General features: G+C 38.8%; 1 protein-coding gene across 9 annotated transcripts in view; it reads right to left on the reverse strand.

Moving 5' to 3' along the window:
* The window catches only part of Rabgap1l (RAB GTPase activating protein 1 like), a 589856-nt gene that overhangs the window by 92609 nt on the left and 478393 nt on the right, over positions 1-18854 (reverse strand). The window contains exon 1 of one of the 9 annotated variants that reach the window (XM_052737352.1): positions 12781-12785. The exons of 6 other annotated variants lie outside the window; for them this stretch is intronic. Coding sequence is in view for 2 of the 3 variants with exons in the window: in XM_052737351.1 (XP_052593311.1) it covers positions 1932-2042 (111 nt within the window). In the remaining variant the exon portion in view is untranslated. Of the gene's footprint in view, positions 1-1931; positions 2851-12780; positions 12786-18854 lie in introns of those variants that run through there. 2 more of the 9 variants (XM_052737351.1, XM_052737353.1) reach the window with 2 other exon arrangements.

Here is an 18854-nt window from a genome sequence, read left to right on the forward strand (position 1 = left end):
ATTCAATCATGCAGTCCTTCACATTTCCATTTTTTCTCTCCCTGCATATCTTGCTCTCCCTCCAAACACATGAATACAATGTCCAGTTTTGTTGAGCAGTGAGATGCTCCCTATGACTCAGGAGCTGTTATTTCTTCAGCTCCTCTGTCCTCTCCACTTACACTCTGCTGGACTGTTTGCTTGCTTGTCTTTGTGGTGCTAAGGATCAAAGCCAAGGTGGTTAACATGACCAGCAGGTACTCTGTGGCTGAGCTACACCCACTGCTCACATCTGTTTTTGTTTCTTCTCCCCTTTGGTCTGGAGAACTTCTTTAAGTTTTTGAAGAGTCTTTTTGTTGTTGTTGTTGTTTCAAGACAGGGTTTCTCTGTGTAGTTTTGGTGCCTGTCCTGGATCTCGCTCTGTAGACCAGGCTGGCCTCAACTCACAGATATGCCTGGCTCTGCCTCCTGAGTGCTGGGATTAAAGGCGTGTGCCACCATCGCCCGGCTCTAGGACTTTATCTTGACTCGGCATATATATTTCAGTAGGCAATAAAGTTCACAAAATGTATATAATTATAAAAAGAGAAATTGTGGGGCTGGAAAGATGGCTCAACGGTTAAGAGCATTTGTTGTTTTTTCCAGGACCCAGGCTTGATTCCCAGCACCCACATGTTTGCTCACAGCTGTCCATAACGCTAGTTCCAGGGAGTCCGGTGCCTTCTTCTGACTTCCCTGAGCACCAGGCACATACATGGTATACAGACATACATGCAGACAGAACACTTACATAAAATAAAATAATCTAAAAAGAAAATTAATAAATATTTAAAATAAAATTAATAAATAAAACAAGCAATTGGTCAGATCATTCTCTTAATAAACATCCCCCAGAAGTATATTATGGTTTTGATTTTGCTTTCATCCACCTACTTTTTAAGATGCAGCTAGAAAACATGATGGAAAAGGAGAGTCTAGTGAAGCTCTATGCACTCTCACCTAGATGCTATTATCAACAACGCCAGCTTTCTTCTATAACACCAATCCCTCTACTGGGTCCTCTAGAATTTTTTCATGATTCTTCAATTATGTCTAAGTTACTATTTTAAAATAATCATATTGTCTAACAAAAATTAAATAAACCCATTAATATCACTAAATAACGAATCAGTAGCCAATTCCTCCCTCCTCCTCCATTATCCTATTTTTTTTTTAAATACTTTACTCAGATCAGCAGCTAAACAATGTTGAAACATTACATCTGGTTGATAAGACCTTTAAGTCTCTTGGAGTCAATCCAGAATTTGACCCATTATCTTTTCCATGGTAATTTACTACTTGGAAAAACAAACAAACAAACAAACAAACAAACCTGCCGAGTTGTACTTTTAGTATTCCTGTGCCTTAAAATAGAGAAGTGGGTTTTCACACTGGCGAGATCTAACTGTTAGGTAACTTTTCACTCTGTTGCTGCCATGCATTGCTAAACATAGTAAAGAAAGCAGGCACAGGCACAGTTAGGAGAATCTGCTTTCGAGACACAAATCCCTGTGTGAGCCTCACTGCCCACTGAAAAGACGGAACAGCAAACACTGTAAAAACATATTTTTCTATCATGCCAGAATGCACACACTAAGACAATAAACAGAAAGATAAAAAATAAAACCTTCTTACAAATATTAAATCACAATAAACTTCTCCAAAAAGTCAATTTGTTCTACTTCTCCTTGGAGATAATTTAAGACCTGAAAGCTAACATACTATTGACATATAACAGTGTTTATTTATTCAACAAAACCACCGAAAGCCTGTAGACCTTGCTGTAGCCTGTAACAAAGTCAACAGTGGTGCTTCTCTTTACTTTACAGGAACCTACCCCTCTCTCACTATGGAATGTGACCATCATGTTACAGAAAAAGGAGCCCCAGTGTAGTGTGCAAGGAGCCACCTACCATGGACCTGGGTTTGCTGATGGCCACCAGGCTAGTGAGGAAGTCTTCATCATGCAGCTGGCTGAAAACATGGGCGTCATAGGCTACCATAATGGAGATTTCTTCCATCATCTTGCCAGCTGCTGCTCCTTACAGCTCCAGACCAGACTATCCAGGGAAAAACTCCTACGGCAGCTCAGTGCCAGTGCACACACCCACCTGAGATCCAGGGGCTGAGTGTCAAAATCCAGAGAGAAAAAGAGAGAAGGAAAAAAAGAAAAGGCAGCTGCTATGGCAGGCTTGCCTAGCAATTCACCCCTAGTGGAAAACTCGAGATGGTCTCTTATCTATGCAGGAAGTATACACCATAAACACCTTCTGCATTCTCAACACAGCACATGGAGGAGAAATTCGGGTTTGGGAAATCTTTAAACTTCAAAAGACAGAAATAAAGAGAAGTTTCCTAACTAGAAATATCCTATATGAAACTCCCCCAAAACAGAAGTTTATGTTAGGTCCTTGGTAATTAAAATATTTTCAAATACTTCATCTTCTTACTTCATTGTTATTTACATGAAGATTCTTCATGGAAAAAAGTAGATTTTTCTTAAAGAAATCAGTGCTTATTTTTTCTTATTCTTAGAAAATAAAAAGATGACTATTATTATTTCTCAGAATTTATAGAACTCTTGGTGCAGTTAAAATTTATCTCCTGAAGTCTGAAGAGGGAATAAAGAATCCTTTTCCCTTGAGTATTTCTGTTAAAAAGAAAAAAAAGTACCAAAATATAAAAATGCAACAATTCATTTGGGACAATAATACCAGCCGATAATAATTTTCCTTTCTCCCACTAAAAAAATACAAATATCTGATGTAATTCTGGAAGAAACATGAGGGTCTCTCATTTATAAACTGTTTTTCTCCCCCTTAATAAATATTCTTCCTCTTTTTATATTTAAAGTTAGAGGTTTCTTTTAATTACTCAAACCAGCTGACAGTCACAAACTATCTGTTTCTTAGTTACCACAAGTGGTTTTTGGAGGACAGCTGGAGATAGTAAAAAAGACAGGCTTTATGTGTCAAGGAGAAAAGTTCCCTAAAGCCCCAAGATGTATAACACATGCTTATCCCATGTACTGGACAAAGACGACAGGTACAGTTCCTCCAAAACCCGCTGCCCGATTCCTGTAGCTGCCAACTGTTAACGGCACTACAATACTGAGAAGTATTTTTGTTAGTACTGGACATCAGTTTGGTGATGTCTCTTTAAAATAACGAAATACTGCTGTGTGTTGGAGTCTTTAAGATTCATCACCAATACCAGGATTATGTTATCTAAATTCACTGGCTTGTGAGAAATTGGGTAAATAAAACTCAGAATGAAATGTAGTATCTATTTTCCCTAAAAATTTTCATCTTCCATAGATTAGCATGATTACTGGTATCTTGTGCCATTTAAATATGACTAGGGAAGTTCTGCAACTTCTGTAAGCATTCTGTATTAAAAGCTCTTGTTCACAGAGGGGCAAACTTCCCTGGCTACGAAACGACCAAGTCTAATAGGCTTACTTACACAGAAAATGCAATATCTTAAATAAATTCTCATGATTAAAACAGCTTCAAGCTGTGTTTGACCCTTACAGGAGCCAGTAAAGCATTTCTACTTCATTTCCCCCCCACAATGCAGCTTTGTATTTAGAGCATTATTTTCATTAAGAATTTCCCAGTATATTTATCTTAAAGATGACTAGCCAAGTAAAAATTAAATGATAATCAGGACTCAAGGCATCATAAATTATCTGGGCAGTTCATACCTTTTAAATTCCTTTTTATCTTTTCAGTAGTATTTTGAAAGCTACTGTGAACCTCTTCATATATTCATTAGCGCCAGAAGACTTGAGATTTATCTTGCAGCGCAGCTCTCTAGATGTGAAAGCCCGAGCAACTGCTTTCGTACTTTCCTTTCTGCAGTGACTCAGTGCTTCCACGCTCTGATATCTGAATAGGTGCGCTGACAAAGACACCTGTTGTGAAAGGTAACCAAACTACTTCCCATCATGCCTTTCTTCCTGCTGGCAACCGCCCAGGGGCAAACAGGAATTATAACCTCATTTGTCTGTGCCCAGCGAGAGCACTTTTAGAGAAACAATAGGTAATCTTCTTGGGTAAGAACACTTAAATCCCAAGAAAAAAAAGCACACAGGGAAAACAACAGAGCACAGCACCTTAAAGGTGCTGCATATTAAATCAATAAGACCCAGGGTATCAATATGCATTCAAAAATAGATTTCAAAAAACAACCAAAGGTTGTAAAATAGTTTTAACTTTACATAAATGAAAGGTGGTTTTCTCAGATAAACAATTCAATAAGGTCTTAACTTACTTCCTTGAAGAATCTTCTAATAGCTACAAAGGCTAGAGTATTATTGACATTTCATTTCTAAATCAAAAATTTCTTCCATTTCCACCTTAGTGCTTAGATTTTCTTGAGCAACAACTAACTAGGATTTCTAACCTCCTCTTCCCCCTCCTCCTTCTTCATTTTACTTTGCTGTTCTTAAATATTTCTTAAAATACACATTCCGGGTCTTGGGAGGAAACTAAGTTTTTCTTTACATAAACAAAAAGCATTCTCTTTAAGAACCAATGATGCTAGAAGAAGCATGTTCCTATACTCATTTTTTTCTCTTTTCCCATACATTTTCTACTGTCTCTAAGGAGTTCTGCTAACACCCTCCCAAACCTCAGTAGCTTTTGTTCACTGTCATGTTTCTATCTAGCCTTTTACTTTCACAAGACATCCTTGTCACACATCCACCTGCCCACTGGGGACTGAAATCCACTGGATCCTCTCCCGAGTTTCCACAGTTCTGAACGTCACAGCATGCCACTGACTGGGAGAAATGCAGTGGAGTAGAGAATTACCTGTGACCAAAGGCTATGGCAAGCGCAGAGGACACCACCGCTTAGCAACGCTGTGTATCTACAGGGAGCAGAAACCAAGGCTCTCCAGGCAAACCCAAGGCCCCAGTTCAAACTGGAGCCAGCTAGCTGTCTGTCCCAGCTCAAGTCATTTAAACTTAGCTAGGTTTCAGTTCCCTCTTGGTCATGTAAAGTGAGAGGGGCAGACTAGATTAGTGGTTTCCCCAGTAAAGGAAAGCAAAAGCACTGTGTCGTGTTTCCTTCCACTAAATGGGCTAAGTGGGGAATTTCAAGAGAGAATGCCCTCTTAATCTGTATCAGAGTGAAAAGTGAAGGGTAACATGAAATCTAGGTTTTAACAAAGTCCCCAGAGTTGCTATGTGTTTCAATTAATGCAGTCTACTTTGTAGCTAACTTGAGATTTTCTAATATCAAGTCTTCTTACCATGAAAAGAAGATTTAATGAAAAAGCAATTTTGACATGGTCAGAGTCTTTCTGCTTAGAACCAGAGTAACTAAAATATAATTTGAAAGTTTTTCCAGATGTTTTGATATTTTTTAAAAGATTAAAATTTAATCACCAAACTTTAAAAAAATAACGCACAAAAAATGGTTTTCATTATGGCTTTCAATACACATATCATTATGTTTTTTTTAATCACGCCCCTCCCCCACTGCCAACCATACCACCCCTGCCCAGCTTTTGCTGGTCTCTTTTCTTCCCACTGTTTGCTTTCATGTCACACTAGTCCATTATCCTCCTTTTTCTCCTTCCTTCCCTCTCCCTTAAAATTTCCCTCCTCACAGTCCTTTCTACTTTCATTATCACTTGCCCACATGTATGTACAGATGTTTCTACATGCACACGCATATACACAGAATTGAATCTGGAATGGTTTCCTGCCATGGTTTTAAATGCTGTTTGAAGATGGTACACTGAGGGGGATAATTTGTTCTAGAGGCTGTTATCCCCAAGTCATCTTTCTAAAACTATACTTTTTAAACAAAGCCACACTTGTTTCCTACTAAATAAGTTTGAGTTGAATAACATATCCTGGCCTTCCAAGAACATCTATTCTGAAATGTCCCATTTAGAATCAGGAACAGCCAAAATGAAAATTAGGAGAAACCTGAATATGATGACCCTTTTCTAGTCTGTGTTCTCTCCAAACACAGGCCAGCAAGAGTTCTATTGTGAAAATAGCCCTTTGTTTTCCCCCAAGAAGCAAACGCATTAAAGATGATCCCACCTCACAAGGAAGTCCTCTCACCTCATGAGAGTGGCCGCAAAGACTTCCCTGCCTCAGGTTCTACCTGCTGAACACGCGCATCATGACAGCCATAAAGTCAGGTCCACTGGAAAGGAGAGCAAAATCACCCAGCCCAGAGGGCAGAGGTTTGAGTGCTCGTGCGCACAGGCAAAGCCCTGAAGGAACCGCTGCTCCTGCCTAGTGACTCTCACCCCACTTTCAAGTGCACCCCCACACTTGGTTTCAACAGGGTATAAACATGGATTAGGTGTTCAGGATTTAATGTTAAGGATCTCCCAACATAAAATGCCACAGGGCTGATATAGAAAGAGAGGTAAAATGATGAGTTCTTTTGTTAATCACCAAAACCCAGTATTTCTATCTATACTTAGGAGCACACACTGCACATCCCAAGTGCTGCAAGTCTAGAACAAAAGATACAATGTGAATGAGAAATGCTAGAAAGAAACAAGAGAGCTTCCTAGAGTGCTAAAAATTTCAAATAGTCCGCTGACACCCAGTGGAAAACTACAAGGACAAAGGGAAGAGAAACCTTAGTTCTCTTTAACATTATGCAAAGATAAAGAAAACCATTATTCTTGTGTTGAATTCCAGACATTCAGCTCATTATCTTTCCTATCTTTGCTAGCAACTGCTAAGCAAATCTAAAACCTCAGCAAACATAGAAAACCAACTCTGCGGCATTAGTGAGAAAAGAAAACCAGGGGACATAAATACCTGCCTGACAAGTTCACTGGATACTCTACTGCCTCATTTGCATTTTACCACAATGAAAGGGTGAGTCCAGAGGAGGAAAGAATGTCCCTAACCAATTAAAACACTAAAATCCACAGCAAATACATCCAAATTAAACTTGACCTAACCACAACAAATGTGCTAAGTGACCCTAGGCATTCACTGATATTTGCTATTATTCCAAATGAAGGTTATTTCAGACCCACCATAGCCCTTTGACAACTGAATTCTACTTACAAATGACTTTACCTTAGTTTCTAAAGCATTCAATGATTTAATATGCTTTACTAGAGGCCAAAACAAACCATTTTCAGTGTTGTACTGCATCTGTTTTTTCCCACAAGACTGGAAGGGTTGGGCTAGGGGACACGGGGCTTCATTGGGTGCTCACTGGTCTCTGGCTTTCTTGCAGCCTGGATGGCTCCCTTTCTAAACAAAATCCCCAAGACAAACAAAATATATAAATTAATAGTATTGCTATAAATACCAATAGTGAGTTATGCTCAATAGAAATTAGGAAAGTTATCTCATTTATGGTAACTACGTGTGCTGGCTAGTTTTTTGTCAAATGGACACAAGTTAGAGTCATCTGGGAAGAGAAAACCTCAAATGAGAGAATGCCCTCCACAAGACTGGCCTGAAGGCAAAGCCTGTTGGTCATTTTCTTGATTAATGATTGATGTAGGAGAGCCCAGCCCATTGTGGAAGGTGCTACCCCAAGCAGGTAGTCCTGGATTGTATGAGAAATAAGACCAAGTGTGACATGAAGGAGCAAGCCAGTAAGCAGCATTCCTCCATGGCCTGGGCTTCAGTTCCTGCTTCTGGGTTTCTGCCTTGAGTCCCTTCCCTGACTTCCCTTTGTAATGGAGTATGGCCTTGCAGTGTAAGTTGAAATAAATCTTTTCCTCCTCAAGTTGCTTTTGGTCACATGTTTTTATCACAGAAATAGACATTCTGCCAGGATACTATTATACAATAAAATAAAACATCTAGGAATAAAGTTAACCAAAGAAGGAAAGAGCTCTATAATGAAAACTCTAAAACACTGATGAAAAAAATTGAAGACATCTAGCTCTCTTAAGTTAGAAGAATAAACATTGTTAAATGTTCATACTACTCAAAGAGATTTCCAGATTCAATGTTCATAATTCCTATGAAGATACAAATGGCATTCTATAAAGAACTAGACAAAAACAATTCTAGATGTGTGTGCAAACACACACACACACACACACACGTTCCTGAATAGCAAAAGCAATTTTGAGAGAAAAGAGCAAACAAGGACGCTTATCACAGCACTATTCACAGTAGCCAAGAATGGAATCAACATAAGTGTCCATCAACTGATGAGTGAATACAGAAAATGGAGAACATAGGTACAATGGAATACTAATCAGCCATAAAAAGAAATAAATCTGTTATTTGTGATCACAAAGTAGGAACTAGATATCAGCAGGCTAAATAAAAAAGCCAGGCACAGAAAGACAAAGTACCATGTGATTTTACTTGTATGTTGAATCTACAAAATCTGATCTCGTGAAAGCTGAGAGGAGAATGGTGGTTATTAGACTGGGGACAGGAGTCAAGAGGGTTTGGGAAAGGTTGTTCAATGGGCACTAAGTAAGGTAAAAAGTAGAGGTACTGGGTGATACTACACAACAAGTGACAAGAGATAATTATCTACCATGTATTTCAAAAAGCTAGAGTAAAGATTTCAAATATTATTACCATAAAAGAGTGATAAATGGAGACTGGAGAGATGGCTCAGCAGTTACCACTGGTTACTCCTCCAAAGAGCCTGGGTTCAATCCCCAGCATCCACATGGAGGTTCACAGCTATCTGTAACTCTAGTTCCTGGGGATCCAACGCCTTCCTTTGGCCTCTGTGTAGGTAGCATGCAATCAAAATACCCATATACATAAAAAATAAAATAAAATTTAAAAAAGAAATGATAAATATTTAAGATCACATATTTAACCTGATTTAGAAATTATACACTGTATCTGGCTATAGTGGTGCACACCTTTAATCCCATCACCCAGGGAGCAGAAGCAGGTAGACCTAGCTCCATGAGTTCAAGACCATCCTGGTCTACATAGTGAGTTCTAGGTTAGTTGGATCTGGAATCAAAGCCAGACCAGCTATAGTGAGACCAGAATTTCAAAACAAAATAAAAACAATATTCAATGTATATGTGTATCGAAACATCACATTTTACCCATTAATACAATTAATATAATTTTTAGAAATTAATTTTAAAACTTAAACAAAGAAAAACATCCAAGAAGACAAAAAAAAAATGTTGTATACACTTCACCTGGGCAGTACAATAAAGTCAACCCTGTTGGTAGAGGTGTGAATGAGCCAGCCCTGAAGCTGTAAGCATGGCAGAGCTATTATTATGCATCTTTCTTATGGTGGCATCGATGGGGGAGAGATGCCTCCTTGCATCAACACCTGAGGCAGGTAGAAGAGCTGCCCAGGAGGTCCTAAGAACGGGAGAGCTGTTCCTGCCCCTCATCAGCTGTAGCACTTCAGAGAGTGGCCCCTACACCTTGCCTGGGCAAAACAGTAGAGCTGGCCCTGAAAGTGTAGGTGTAGGAGATCCAACCATGAGGATGTGAAAGTCAGGAGAATTGGCCCCACCCCTTGCTCACTGCTACAAGGGGTGAACTATCCAGGGAAATGCTGGAGAGCCTACCCTGGTGGCAAAGACGGGAGAGCTGGCGGGCTGACCAATCCTGCAACTACCAAGGCCCCAATGATTCTTTGCCATGAATGCCTGCATATAAAGATGTATGGATAAAGGGGTTTACTGTGTTACTCACTGTGTCATACTGCAGCTTCCATGATGAGATTTTCCCCTTGTTCCTCCCCACCTCTTTTTTCTCTTAAATTTTATTTTGTTTTAGTTTTTGGAGGGGGGGGGGTATGGGTGGAATCGGGAGGCATGATGTGAAAGACACAAAGAATAAAAAAAGAAAAAGGTGTTGTATAGCAATCCTATACCAATTCTCCTTGGGAAACATACTCTTGTAGCCACTGCAGTATTAGAGAGCATTCTGATGACTGACATGAACCCTGTTAGCAATGACTGACACACATAAGAGGTGATGGAAGGTAACAGTGCAGTGAGAATCAGTCTCCCATTGTTCCTTATCTTCTCTAGTTTCCTGCCTACAAGACTAACAGAGTTTAATCAATTACTTTTTATTAAATTGAGCAATTGTGACAAGAACAGGGAACAAAGAAAGCATCTGCTGCATAATGATATTCATCTGTTATAACCTGATCAACAAAACACCATTACTATGGGTTATCATGTGGAAATAAATCATCCTTCTTTATAATTGTATTGTAATAAGGCTTTCCACTGTTCATTTGTATCTCAGAGTCAGAAGAAACATCCTGTGAGATAGTTTAGCATCTCAACTTATCCTGAAGCCTAACAGAATAACAAAACTATTAATTCACTCCTTTTCTGAGACAAGGAGTTTGGGTTAGGGGTGCCTAGAGGGAAGAGAGAAGAAAAACATACTTAACTGTGGGCCTGGAGAAATCCAGTGACATGGACTCTGCTCATTGTCACACAATACATGAGGCTGGTTTCATTATCCTCACTTTAAGAGGCGTTTGAGGTCATATCATTAGTAAGTCAGAGTCAGGACGAAAACTGAAGTATGACAGAAAAGCTCAGGGCTTTTTCCTGCTATATCAGGTTCATCACAGAACCTGTTTTTTGTTTGTTCTTTTTTTGTTTCATTTTGTTTTGTTCTTGAGACAGGGTTTCACCATGTAGCCTTGGCCTAGAACTTGCTATACAGATCAGCTGGCAGGCTTCCTGCCACTGCCAACAGAGTGCAGGTATTAACAGCACACACCACCATGTCAGATTTTTTTGTTTGCATGTTTTATTTTTTTGTCTTTTTTATTGTTATTATTATTATTAAATTTCTCTTCAAAAATCAAAGTTTTTGAATGTGATTTGTGTGCGTGTATTGCCTGCATGTATGTCTGTGCATCACATACATGCCTAGTGCCCACAGAGGCCAGAAGAGGGTAACAGATCCCCTGAAACCAGAGTTACAGATGGCTGTGAGCTCCTATGTGGGTACTGGGAATTGAACCCAGATCCACTGGAAGAGCAGCTAGTGCTCTTAATTACTAAGCCATCTCTCTACTCCCTACTGTTTGTTTCAATTCATTTAAAAATAATTTTTAAGCTGGGTATGGTGGCACATGCCTTTAATCCCAGCACTGAGGAGGCAGAGGCAGGCAGATCTCTGCCAAACTGGTCTACAAAGTGAGTTCCAGGACAGCCCAAGGCTGTTACATAAGGAAATCCTGTTTTAGAAAAAAAAAATTAATATTTGTTCCTTTTATTTTATATATAAGCATTTTGCCTTCATACATGCATGTGCACTACATGTGTGTTTGGTGCCTGCAGAGGTCAGAAGATGGCACTGGATCCCCTGGAACTGGAATTATGGATGGCACTGGAACCACCACATAGGTACTGGGAAATGAACCTGGGCCCTCTGCAAGAGCAACAAGTGCACTTAACTGCTGAGCCAGCTCTTCTGCCCTCAATTCATTTTTCAATAGTCTACTTCTTGAAACAAATGTTCGCATTTCCAAAACTGCATTTGTCTATTTCTCTTCTCTTATTATTTGGCTCTTACTATATCATTATATACTTAAAATGTGAACTGAAAACACCTGTCCAATAGTGTTATTTATAGAGCATTGCCAAGTACAAAAAAAAAAAAGGCAGCAGAAAAGCTATCCATTTCCTCTCAAGTTACTGATGAACATATGCCGTCAGTCTGTTGTAGTAGAAAGTGTTATGATTGCAGTGGATTCTCTGAATGGACTGTTGGTAGTGTTAAAACAGAACAAAGCAAAAACAAACAAACAAACAAACAAAAGGCAGGCAGATCTCTGAGTTCAAGGCCAGCCTGGTTCAAGACCCCCCCCCCTTTTTAAATATTTATTAATTATGTATACAGTGTTCTGCCTGCATGTATGCCTACATGCCAGAAGAGGGCACCAGATCTCATTACAGATGGTTGAGAGTCACCATGTGGCTGCTGGGAATTGAACTCAGGACTTCTGGAAGAGCAGTCAGTGTTCTTAACCTCTGAGCCATCTCTCCAGCCCCAGAACTAGTTCCAGGACAGCCAGGACTACACAGAAAAACTCTGTCTTAAAAAAACAAAATCAAAAACCAAAATAAACAACAAAAAAGTCAGTCAATTGCCTAATTGGCTAAGAAAAAAATATATACATATTGTTTAAAGATTTATTTTTTAGCTTTTGTGTGTGTGTGTGTGTGCGCGCGCGCGTGCGCGCACCTGCCTAAGTACATGCACTATATGTACACAAGTACCCAAAGTACCTAAGGCTGGCTTTGAATTTCTGGTTCTCCTACCTCCATTTCCCAAGTACTGGGATTATAATCCATGATACCCAATGCTGGAATATATACAGATATATATAGAGACGAGAAAAAGGAAGTTTAAACTGTTTGAGTATTAGTAGGTTAACACATCTATTTATCTTTTAATAAGTAAATCTTTGTCCCTCTCTTTTAAACATAAATATCCCCTAAAAGATTATTTTGTTGTAAACTCTTAGGCACATATGCATTTTTCTTTTCTTTTATTTTCTTTATTTTTTTCAGGGCTGGGTATCATGCACACTAGGCAAACATTCTATCACTGATCTACACTCCCAGCTCATATATTGCATTTCTATCAGATAATATGTCTTTAAAATTAACTCCAACTAGCCTACATTATTCTTTTATACAGGGTTGACAATATAAATGAGATGTGCACACAGTTTTATGGTCTTAAAGATTGTAGTTTATAAAGAGTCCTATACTAGCTAATTGTAGATAAACTATTCTATTATTTAAAATTACCAGAGCTACCAATAATTTAATATTGCTTTTAAAAGCACACCCTTTTTTTTGTGTTAGGATAATGTCTTACACAAGACATTCCATTAACAAAAAAAAAACCACCTCTGATATGTTTTGAGGGTAATTAACTACTACGCAAAATGATATCCCAGGAGCTTTTCCTATTAAAGAAAATAAGGTATAAATACTTGAATCACTTGAATACAACCACCTGAATTGTAAAATACAATTGTGACGCAGCCATTCTGTGAAGGAGCTTCATTTCAAATCAAAAGTTCTCTTTGCAAACACAGACTTGTGTCTTTTGAGGAGACCTCTTAGCACTATGGATAGAGATTTCACTCTACTTAATATTTCGATACTAGCCCTATTTAATATTTAATAGATCTATTTAATATTTCTATACTAGCCATATTTAACTTCACAAAAATCGAAGAAGACAAAGGGAGCAGTGAGCAAACTTGATAAGATCTTGTTTTTACTGCTGGGCAACTGAATAGAAGCAGAATGAGGAAAACAGAATTAAGATTTAGATAATGCTTATGCTTTGTAGGAAACAGTAGGAAGACCTGACCCTTTGACAGGTAAACATGCTCTGGCTCCTTGGGGCCTGAAAGAATATGCAGTAATAGCACCACCACTGCCTAAGCTCTAAACACTAAGATACTTCTGTTAAATCAAATATCCCAAAACAGCCATTACAAGGAACAGCCATTACTTCAATGTAGTCACTGATTCCTTCTCCTAATACCTTAATATAAGTCTTCTAACAACAAAGCAGCTTAGCACTTGATGGAAAAACTACAGAATCCTATTCATAATGAATTAGTGTTTCCTTACTCAGCATATTCCCACTGAGGCTATACTCTTAGGAATGATGGAAAGCAAGGCAGAGGGGAGAAAAAAGATGCTCACATTTTATATACTTCTTTTTGGTTTGTTTTGGTTTGATACAAATAATCTACCTATAAATTATCTACTAATAAAAATCAGAAATTAGAAGAAATTAAAAGTCAAACGATTTCCTCTTGGTTTTGATGTTTAACACACAGTAAATATATAAATTTCATGTAAAGAAGTCTTCTAAGACTCTACCAATGGTACAGATCTATTAGTCATTTTAGTGGTTGGTAAGCAACATTCCCTTCTATAGGACTAAAGTGCATGGAATTATCAGGCTTCCCAGAAAAGACAAATTGAATGAAAAGGTAAGGAATAGCAGAAAAGAACAAAGCATTAACTTAGAAATTAGGTTGTAAGTTTACTGGCTTTAGCTAGAGTAGCTAAGCATGAAGTTTTCTGCTGGTAGTAAATGAGATGCTTCTTCAGCAAATCAAGATTATAATTTTATTGAAATAGTGATCATAACACCTTATTCTCAAAGCCTGGTTATATTGAATACCTCAAACTAACTTAGATCAAGACACTATAATTACTATTACTGACCACCATCTCCACGGATTGCTTCTCAAATGTATCAGTTTCAGTGTATGCTACAGGCTTGGCTTGTACTTAAAAATACTGGGTCTGTAGGGATGGCTCAGCAGTTAAGAGCACTGCCTGCTATTCCAGGGCACCCATGCTTGATCCTAGCACCCACATGGTGACTTACAACTGTCAATAACTGCAGTCCCAGGATATGTGACATCCTCTTCTGGCCTGTTTGGGCAACAGACATGTGGTATACAGAAATACAGGTAGGCAAAGCAACAACAAAAACCCACATGTAAAATAAATAAATTAACTAAAAATACTATTGTAAATGAAGATCCAGCTATAGCTCCACAATATAGCACAGGAACTAGTGTATCTTTAGTCTTTGATAAGAGCACAAAGAATACACAATGGGGAAGGACAGTTCCTTCCAATAAGTGCTAGGAAAACTGGACATACATGTGTAAGAGAGTAAATGTAGACTTGCATACCATCATAAAAATTAACTTGAGGTGATGGAGAGATGGCTCACTGGTCAAGAACATTGCTGCTTTTGCAGAGGAAAAGGTTCAATTCCCACCATGGACATGGTATCTAACAATTGTCTGTATCTCCAGTTCCAGGGAATCTGACACCTTCTTCTGAACTCTCCGGGCATCAGACACGTACATGGTACACATACATATATGTAGGCAAAATGCCCATATACATAAAATAAAATAATCCATAAAAACTAGTTTGAAATGGATTAAAGGTTATAGTAAAACTTGTGAGTCACAAAGCTTGTGACAGAAAACATTGTGATGAAGTTCTTCATACTGGTTCTGCACCCCCCTTTTTCTGTATAACACAAAGTAAAAATAATAATAACAATGGGACCACCCATTAGAAACACCCAACTAGAAAGTTTCTACACAGCAAGAGAAATAATTAACAAGATGAAAGGAAGTAAGGAATGGGAAAAATATTTTCAAATCATGTATCTAATGGGAGGTTATTAATCAAAATACATTAGAAATGTGTATAATTCAATAGTCAACAAGCACACAAACAGAATGACTCAAATGGAAAAATGGCAAAGAATCTACACGGAAACCTTCCAAAAGAACAGTGAATCACCAGAGAAATGGAAGTCAAAATCTACAACTACTGTTGTTAAAGTTAAAACAGCTTCTATGGAAAAAAAAAAAAAAAAAAAAAAAAAGGATAGCCAGTGCATCTCCCCACACTCAGAGACAGAGGCAGGAGAACTTCTGAGGTCCAGGACAGTCAAAGCTACATGGTGAGTCTCAAAAAACAACAAAAAAGGACAAGTGGTGGTGAGGGTATGGGGAAAGTGGGCCTCATACACTGCTGGGATGTAAATCTTCACAATCATTATGGAAAACAGCATGAAGGTTTCTCAAAAAAGCTATCAAGAGAAATGTTCTTTGGTCTCGCAATCCCATCCCTGAGGAAGTCAGCATCCTTTACTTGGTAGGGTTTTGTTTTTGTCGTTTTATTTATTTATTTATTTTTGAGACAAAGTCTCACTATTTAGCATTGGCTAGCCTACAACTTACTATGTAGACTAGGCTGGACTTGAACCCTCACAAAGATCTACCTCTCCAGTGCTAGCATTAAAGACATGCTCCCCACCTGTGCCCCATGAACTCAGTATCTTGAAGGGATATCCACACTTCTAAGTTCATTGAAACATTATTCACAATAGCCAAGAATCAAGTTGATTGTCAGTTAATGGGTGGCTGCATGCAGGACATGTGGTATATGTTTATATATGTAAATGGGATATTAATCCATTAAAAAAGAAAACTGCCATTTGAAAAAAACTAGATGACCCTGGAGGACATTATGCTAAATGAAGTAAGCTACCACAAAGAAAAAAATACTATCTGATATCAGTTACATGTATAATGTAAGAATGTCAAATTCATGGAAGTCTGGTTGCCAGGTTTTGAGGGCAGGAGTCAATAGGAAGATATTGGTCAAAGGGCACAAACTCTCAGTTATGACATAGTCTGCTCCTACATCCCAAGTGCTAAGATTATAGGCATGTGCCATCATACTAGTCTGAATGGTTAAATTCTGACGATGTAAAGTACAGTATGGTGATTATCAATGGAACTACATTGTATATTGAAATTGTCAGAGTAGATACTGTTTTTTGTTTTTTTTTACCATGTATGCATGTGCGTGTGTTTATGTGTGTGAGTACAGGCATGCCACAGCATATGTATGAGGATCAAAAACCCCTGGGTGTCAGTCTTCTGAATGAGATCTCATGATCAGTGCTGAGTGCACCAGGCAAGCTGCCTGTGAGCTTCTGGAGTTCTCCTGCCTTGGCCTCCTATCTCACCACAGGAGCACTGAGATTACAGTGCTACTGTCCCGCTTTATATGAGTTCCAAGGATCTGAACTCAGGTCCTCATCCGTCCATGACAAGTGCTTTATCCCAGGAGCTACCTTCCCAGCCTTCCTCTTCCTCTTTTTGAGACAGGGTCTTGCTATGGACTGCCCCCAAGCTGGTATGAAGCTCCATATGCCAGGTTGTCTGGCCTTGACCTCACAATCCTCCTGCCTCAGCCTCCCTCATGCTGGAATTGTAGGCATATGCCACTATGCCTAGCTATTTTACTTTTATTATTGTATTGTATGGTACCAGGGAACAATTCCCAGGCCCTTTATTCACTAAATGAATTCCTCCTCATGTTCCCCTACCCCCATCCAAATAGTGGGGATTGAATCCAGGGTACTATGCATAACAGACAAGCACTGAGCTACATCCTCAAACTTTTTTTTTTCTTAAGATTTTAAGACATGGTATCACTGAGTTTCCTAGGTTGGCCCTAAGGTTACACCATCCTTCTGCCTCAGCCTCTAGAGCAGTTGGGGTTACAGATATGAGCAACCAGGGCCAGCTTTCCTCAAGTATTTTTTAAAGTCTACACTGAATATAATGTAATGGAAAACTAGCTGAAGCCAGCTTTTACAAATGATCACAGAGAAATGTCTTACATGAAGAGCATCATCACGGAGAGAAAGAGTGTTTTGTTTCTGGCATGTAATTGGGCTCTTGTTCTATAATCAATACGCCATGTGAGCCTCTTACTTAAAGACAGCAGCATAGTAGAGAAGCCAAATCTACTTACACTTACTTTGACACCACTTTAAAATGCACTGCTATGTAGGAAATTTCTATTTATGATAAAAATTACTCAATCTGTGTGTATGGTGCTGGGAATCAAACTTGGTACTTCACATGTTCTAGGCAACTTCTCATCTACAGAGCTATGTCACCAGCCATACTCATTATTCCAAGTGAACTGCTTAGATGGGACACTTGTTAGCAGGTGGAAGGATGTTCTAGGTGCTTTTTCCACTTTGTTTTCCCATAGTAATCACGCCTCTGACCAAAGCAAATTTTGTTGTGAAGGTCTAATTGTCTGGGTAAGAGTGAAAGTCAGAGTCAACAAGCAGTAATGATGACATACATGTAGGTACAAGGTTTTATTGATCCTTATTTTCACAACCTATCACAATTTTTATCAATGAGCTATAGCAACAATGTAAAATTTATTTATATCATGAAAATACATGTGTTTGTCTACACATACGGGGGTGGGAGGGAGATCCCAAACACCTTTTCAAAAAACCTCTTTTTCAATCATATGTTTTTAAGGATTTTGACTTGAACCTTTCTTTTCGAAGCCTTATGTCATTTAAATCTTCTCTCTCTCAAGAGTTTTGTCTTAAGTATAAAAAACAAGGCTGTAGAGGCAGAATTTGGGAATTGAAGAAATGACTGATGAAGTTTAGATCCATGTGATAAAAGAACTGGACAAGCTCTCTGACATCCTCTAACTCAAATGCTTATATCACAGTTTCCAAATCACAGAGCTGCTGTGGCAAACTTCAGATGGGAGCCGGCCAGCCTTGTTGACTCTTAAGGTCCCAAGGAAAGCTAAAACAGCATGACTTGCTTTTTGGATTGTGTATAGGATAGTTTTTTTTTTTTTTTTTTTGAGACAGGATTTCTCTGTGTAGTTATGGTACCTGTCCTGGTTCTCACTCTGTAGCCCAGGCTGGCCTCGAACTCAGAGATCCGCCTGGCTCTGCCTCCAAGTGCTGGGATTAAAGGCGTGCGCCACCACTGCCCGCCTTGACAGTTATTCTTAATGTTGTTCCTACAGTCACTCCACAGAGCACAGCTAAACTCCTGGTGAGGTGAGACTAGTGGGGTCATCAGAGTGTGTCCACATAGCTACCCTGGGTCATTCTTCCTGTACACTGCAGAATGAAGCAAGATATGGCTGTTCTCTACTACCACAGAATATAAGGTCTAGGCTTAATGGTAACTGATACCTTATACTTAATACATAAAATCAGGCGTCTTTTAAAAACATGATTTTATATTTATATTCTCTTATTGAAAATATTGCAGGTAAAGTATTCTAGAAAAAAAAAGGCTGAGCTAAGAAAGGAAAATAAGGATGTTGAGGTGAGGGGTTACCCTTACACTGAGTATGCTGAAGTAATACTTTTGTCAATTTTTTAAAAGGCTTCTTTTTATTAGTTTTAATTTTATGTAGGCGTGTGTGCTCCTGCATGTGTGAGGGCCAGAGGTGTTGGATCCCCTGGGACTGGAGTTGTTACA

This window comes from Peromyscus californicus, unplaced genomic scaffold (genome assembly GCF_007827085.1).
Source record: "Peromyscus californicus insignis strain IS unplaced genomic scaffold, ASM782708v3 Scaffold_14__1_contigs__length_90479793_seg_2, whole genome shotgun sequence".
NCBI lineage: Eukaryota > Metazoa > Chordata > Mammalia > Rodentia > Cricetidae > Peromyscus > Peromyscus californicus.